We start from the raw sequence: 6000 nt of genomic DNA, 5'->3' as shown, positions 1-6000 counted from the left end.
GGAATAAAAAGAAGTACTACCAGAAGTAATTTTCTAAGTGTTTCATACCAAAAATCAGACACGCTGAGTATCATCAGAGAGAAAGTTTTAGTTGATTCTTGAAAAACAGTATGTGCTAAATAGCTACAGACTTAGAAACTTGGTTGCCATTTATGCCAAGGTCTCGCTTATGTCTTAAAACAACTCCGGGTGAAGTGTTGGTTAAATGTAAGCAGTTTTTCTTCATTGCTCCTAGCTGGCTAGTGCAAATCTCTGTAAAAATTTGGGCCACACTGTAAGTTTACAATGAGATATTTTGCTGCTGCTTAAACAGTTCAGAGTTCATTTTGCCTAATCCGAAATAAGCCTTGTTAAAACTGCAGTAAGTGCTCACACAGCCCTTCACACTGGCTTACACGAACTTAAAATTATTCTCATCTTTCTCAAGCATATCATCTTCAAGATGACTACCTAGAAAGGTAAAGAGTAAATGTTTTGTTTTAGCCAACTATCACACCCAATACGGTATCTGTAATGTAAATTCATTCTTCAATTAAATCATTAATTAAACTAGAATTTCAAAATGTTGGGCCTTTTGAAAAATCCGGCATACAGCAGTTAACAGTTTTTAAACAACCGATTGTTCAACTTTTACTTTTCAAGTATACCATGTACTTTAAATAGAATTGATAAATTAAAAATGTAAATTGGACTGTATATTTTAACTGTTGGTAATTTGTCTATTTTCCACTTTTTATTATGCATTATTTTTATAATAAAGAAGGGATTTTTTTTCATTCCTGTTCTAGTTGATAGCAAATCTTCCATGCTTCTCAAAGCTAATGTAATAGAACTACATAAAATGTTTAAGAAAAGCCCCATTAAAATATACAAAGCATACTAATTCATGAAGTCAAAGTCAAAGCAGAGTGGAAATATGAGCTTTAATAAAACTATGTCTGTTGTAAATAACTATTCAAGCACAGTAATTTTTTTGCAAATTGCATGGGATATAGCTCGGTCTACTCGAAGCACAGAATCGCTCAGCGGGATAAATGCATCTTAGTCAGAAATAGATTAAAAGATACAGCTGAGCCATCAATAAGAACCAGATAGCGCAGTATTGTTTGCTGTTTGTTTTGAAGATGTAATTGCAGATCCCAGGATTTCAATAAATCTGTGCACATCACAGAAAGAATTGTAGAGAGGAACTGGGGCAATGCGAAGAGCATTTGGTTCTCGCATGTCACACTGCAAAACACAAAGGGAATGCTTAGTAAATTCAGGTCACTTCATATTTATCTGTCAGACTATATTTTTAAATGCCATCCTTGTCTTCAAGGCAGAATGACTGGACCAACAAGGAGACACACGTAAAAATCTTTGGGACCCCCAAGAAACTACTGAGAGGAGCATTATTGTGAAGAACATAGCAATAAGAGTAGTGTGCTGCATAAAACAGGATGCAAGGCTCAGGATGGGCAGGACTCTAGCAGTGCCATTGAGGGACTCCAAACCAGCTATGTATCCCCATAATTTACTTTAGCACTGACAGCAACCCATAGTTGAAGAGGCACATAAGTGTCAAAAAAGCCACCACAAAACAGAAACAAGCCAGTATGATAGAGTGTCTTGTACTACAGGTACAAGTAATGTCTCGGGGCTTGCAGTATTTTTCTTCCCCCTTTCAGTGAATTTGAACATTTTGCTGAATAGAATAATCTCTCATATTTGAAGCATACTACTGCATCATGAAGACAAGCCAACAGTATAAGGCCTCGTGCCCTCTTAAAAGGAGTAGTTCCTGGAATTCCCTGGCAGCACCAAAACAGCAGCATATTTAGCCTAGAAGAGTTGCCCTTTGGGGACACAAGTCACCAGCAGAAATAAAACTCATATATCATTTATATGGCATTACGCTATCAGCCTCACCTTCCAGCACTTCTAAATCACCAAATGTATAGCCTTAAATTTGGCTTTTATTCTTTCTGAGCAGTGCTCACTGGTAACCATGCCTCTTTTTCTAAGTGCTAAAACACATCTCTAAGGGAATGATAGCTTTTTAATTTCTCCATCTCGTTGCCTTGCAAAGAGCAAGGGTTTGGCCATTTGCAGATCAGGAAAGGGACTGGACAAGAGCACTGAACAGAAGAGGCCTGTGCAGGCAGTACATTGCACAGGACAGCTGTGTCATATTCATATTTGTGTTTTTCCAGTGTTTTTTTTCATTTATTTATTTTCTTCATTTTTTATTTTTCCTGTCTTTCCTGCTCAGACCATCAGCTTCAAATCCATGACACCTCCCACCATAATACACCCATAAAGCAGCTCTGATCTTCGTAGTGACTACTGGGTGCTACTGACAGACCTATTGGAAAAAAAATCAATAGAGAAAGGACAATCTACAGACTAACAAGTAATTTATAAAATAACTCTACCTATTAGATTGAAGACACTATGTAAGCAATTTTCATAATTCCCAGTCTTTTTTAGCCTTATATGAGACTATATTTGAATAAAAGCAAAATTATTATTTTGCTATGGTATAGATTCACAAAACAGTGCATAAGAAGACGAAGTTCGATTTACTCACAGCTACTCCTCTCTTCTCCAGCTCTTTAAAAACAGATTTGATTGGAAGGGAAAAGGATAGCGTGAGCTGGCATCCTCTTTCCTCAACCTGAGATGGTGTGATTATTTTCACAAAGGGCTTCTCTGGGTTTGTTTTATCCTCACTGTAGTAAAGTTTTATCAGGTATTCCAAGTAACCGGTGAGTAGAATGGATTTCCTTCTCAATGCTTTCATTGTAGTTTGACCAAAAACCTATAATGATTTTAAATCATTAGAACGATAATGTGCTGCTGTAGAAAATAAAAAGGAAGTAAAGAAGACTAAAAGAGTAGCAAATTTCTCTATACGTTATCACTGAAATCCAGTAGTAATATCAGATAGACATTATACATAAACATGGCAGGACTGGGCTTTTGAAAACACAGGATAATGTCATTACTTTAGATAATGAATGACATTTCTGTCTACTGTTAAAGTTTTACACACATCCTTATCTGCATAAATGATTTTCTACACAAGGACAGTTTGCTAAGAGAGCATTCATTTGCATATCTGAAGAGGATCCATAAATTCTCTATACATGCAACATGGCTGCATGAAACTCAAAATCACATACAAGATTTTTCTTGTATGTACCTCAAGTAAAAAAAGCCAAGGGTCGAGACTGAAACATCATAAGTGATCTACAAACTCTTGTCTTTGAAAACAGAAAATTTGTACTAAGGTTTTGACTTTAATGTTTTAAGTCCTGTACAGGCAGGGTTGCAGGCTCTGTCTCTGCTAGTCTGCAAAAGAAAAAATATCTGCTTGATTCTGGTTTAATAGCTCTGTGCTCCTACACAGCTACAAGGATAGGTGAGCTGCAAAAACGCAAAACATCGAGAGACATGGAAAAGAAATTGCTTAAAAATGGCAGTGCTACTTTGCCACATAGACAAGAACAAACAATGTGACAGAAGAGCTTGGGCACAGGAGAAGGCGAGACAGCTTCTGCTTGTGCTCTGGAAAGGCTCAGTTACAGGGAACAATAGAAAATGTGACCTCGGAAACAATTCACCCCTGACTTCCTCAAAGCCCCTCTTTTCTTCTTCCCATGCAAGTAACTTCAGGGAAAAAAGACAAGATGTAGACATGCAAGTATGCAATAGTCCCTTCAAATCAGATCCTGGCACATAAATGTGATATCGCTGCTCATGGATAATTAAGCTTCCACTGACTCCAGCTGCAAAATCAGAGGCAAGGGGGAGGTCCTGCATGGAAATCCATGATCCAGAAAACACCGTTCTAGTCTGAAGGAGTAACACTTTTGAGATTACTTATATCCTACTCAAAATACAAGGTTTGGTTTCCAGCAGCATCTGGAAATCACTCCTTTGTAGAACAGCCCAAGTATCACTCCACGATGCTATCGCACTCACTAGATGCTACACAAAACCAAAAGCCCCTGCATATTATTTCTGTGAAACAAAACGTGGCTGCTGTAAGACAGACTTTGCACAGAGACAGTGCAGTCACAGAAATGCATGTGACAGGGACCAGAGCCACCAGCAGTCAGGACTTGTATGGGTCAACAAAAATCCAGAGGTGCTTCCCTCACCACACAGGGAAGCAGAGGGTACACGTGACTGTTCAGCACATTGCTGGAGATAAAACAGAGACCTGCCTCCAATTCCTCTGGGCTTCGCAGCAGTATGAGGGACGGCTCTCCTTAGGCTGCGTGCAAAAATTTGTTTGCTCAGGCTTTGTGCAAGGAGTATTTGGCCTCCTGGGTGAAATTTTTGCAAAAGCTCTTTTAAATGTGGCTGTAGAGCGCTCCCCTTTTTTCCATAAAAGGGAGCAGCTACCGCCATAACAGTCACTTTAAGCGTTATTGAGGAATAACATGCATTAACACTTGCAGTTTTCATTGTTTCCATTGGAAACACTGCCTTCTGCTTAATGTGTCCCAGTGAAGGTGGCATGCAATTTCACCAGCCATCTCTTGCCAGACATGAAGACTATTTTGTTTCCCACTGTATTAGAGCAATTAGCACTGGGAAATCCTGGCTGTGCCAAAAGGTAATGCAGGCACGGAAAGGGGAGGCGATGGAAACTGCTCAGCCCTCATTGTTCGAGGCTCCCTGCAGTGGGCTAAATGACATCAACCCACACAAACTGGAGCACTGACAATCTGGGTCATAGCAGAATAGCTTTCAGCTTATCTCAAAGGTCACATAAAGTTTAAAAAAATATAGTGGATGTTTAAGGACTGACAAAATAAATTGTCAGGCAGAACAAGAAGCATCGCTGTGCCCTTTGCAGTCCTTCAGCATTGCATGTAAGCTGGAGAGAGCACAACTGGCAATTTTCTGACTTTGTTTGCTTAAGATACTGTTTTTTCAGTAAATGAAGAGGGACATACAGCGTATGGACATTGCTCTTTGTTCCAGCATCAGTTTTGCTGTTACCCTAGCATTAATGGGATGCTAGCAGAAATAAATTTCTCCCCATTTATGCTGATGGCAAAACCTTGCTAACCAAGGCTGGCTTGAAAAGCAGCTTAGGAAAAATTTTAATACAGTAACATATGTAGCATATAGTAGGGAAATCTATGTAAAACCATCCTTTTCAGCCACAAAGACCTAGAGTCCTGTGTTTCGGGGGTGAACCACCCATAAGAAAAATGCTGCTACATCTTGATATGAAACGCAGCATGATACGAGGTGCTCGGAAAATAGCTGCATGCCTTCAGACAGGGCTGAATTGTGCTCTCCAAGGCAGACCAGAGAGCTTTCAGCACGTGGGTCACACTTTCCTGGAAAGGAAAGGACTAACTGTGTATGGCAGGACTGCCCTCTCCACAGCCGTGGTCTCAGCGATTCATATAGAGATAGGTCAGAGATGGGGTTTCTGCTCCTTTGGCCACCAGAAACTAATGAAGAGATGAAAGAACAAACAGTCTGGAGCTATACTACACTCACAAATTCCCCTTTTAGGAAGCACTCACAGACAGCTTCTGTCTTTTCTGTTTGTAATGAAAGGGACAACAGTGGAGGATGAGCCACTGGTTCAGTTTAGACTCCAGGACATCCAGTGGACACATCCATTTTCTTTCATAAAAGAGTTAAGCTGTTTCGCCCAGGGAAATATATGTAGAAGCAACTCTGGATACAACTTTTGAGAGTTACGTGATTCCTTCCTAGGAAGATCTCTAACAGCATCCCTTGCACAAGCTGCACTGAGGCAAGCCCTGAATATCTCAATGGAAAAAGACTCTCTTGGTACTGAGTCCCAAAAAGCCTGGCCAAACACAGTGCTAGCAGTCAAGTTTGCAGGTACAAACCCCAGGTGTACTGGGTCCAACAGCAAAATTTATGAGAACAGTGAAGGGGTGAGTGTATTTATTAAAGGCCTTGGTCTCTCAGGGTTGTGGGGTTATTTTGTTTGTTTTTCATTCCCCCACCCTTTGC

At 40.0% G+C, this 6000-nt stretch overlaps 1 protein-coding gene across 1 annotated transcript in view; it reads right to left on the bottom strand.

The window, feature by feature from the left end:
* Positions 1–1077: 1077 nt before the first annotated feature.
* The window catches only part of KYNU (kynureninase), a 57387-nt gene continuing 52464 nt past the window's right edge, over positions 1078–6000 (bottom strand). The window contains exons 13-14 of the mRNA XM_068408059.1: positions 2573–2803; positions 1078–1230 (exon numbers count right to left, since the gene is read on the bottom strand). Of these exons, the coding sequence (XP_068264160.1) occupies positions 1078–1230; positions 2573–2803 (384 nt within the window). The remainder of the gene's footprint in view (positions 1231–2572; positions 2804–6000) is intronic.

The sequence above is a fragment of the Nyctibius grandis genome, chromosome 9 (genome assembly GCF_013368605.1).
Source record: "Nyctibius grandis isolate bNycGra1 chromosome 9, bNycGra1.pri, whole genome shotgun sequence".
NCBI lineage: Eukaryota > Metazoa > Chordata > Aves > Nyctibiiformes > Nyctibiidae > Nyctibius > Nyctibius grandis.
Note: the sequence above shows the minus strand (reverse complement) of the source record. Positions and strands in the feature narration are given on the sequence as shown.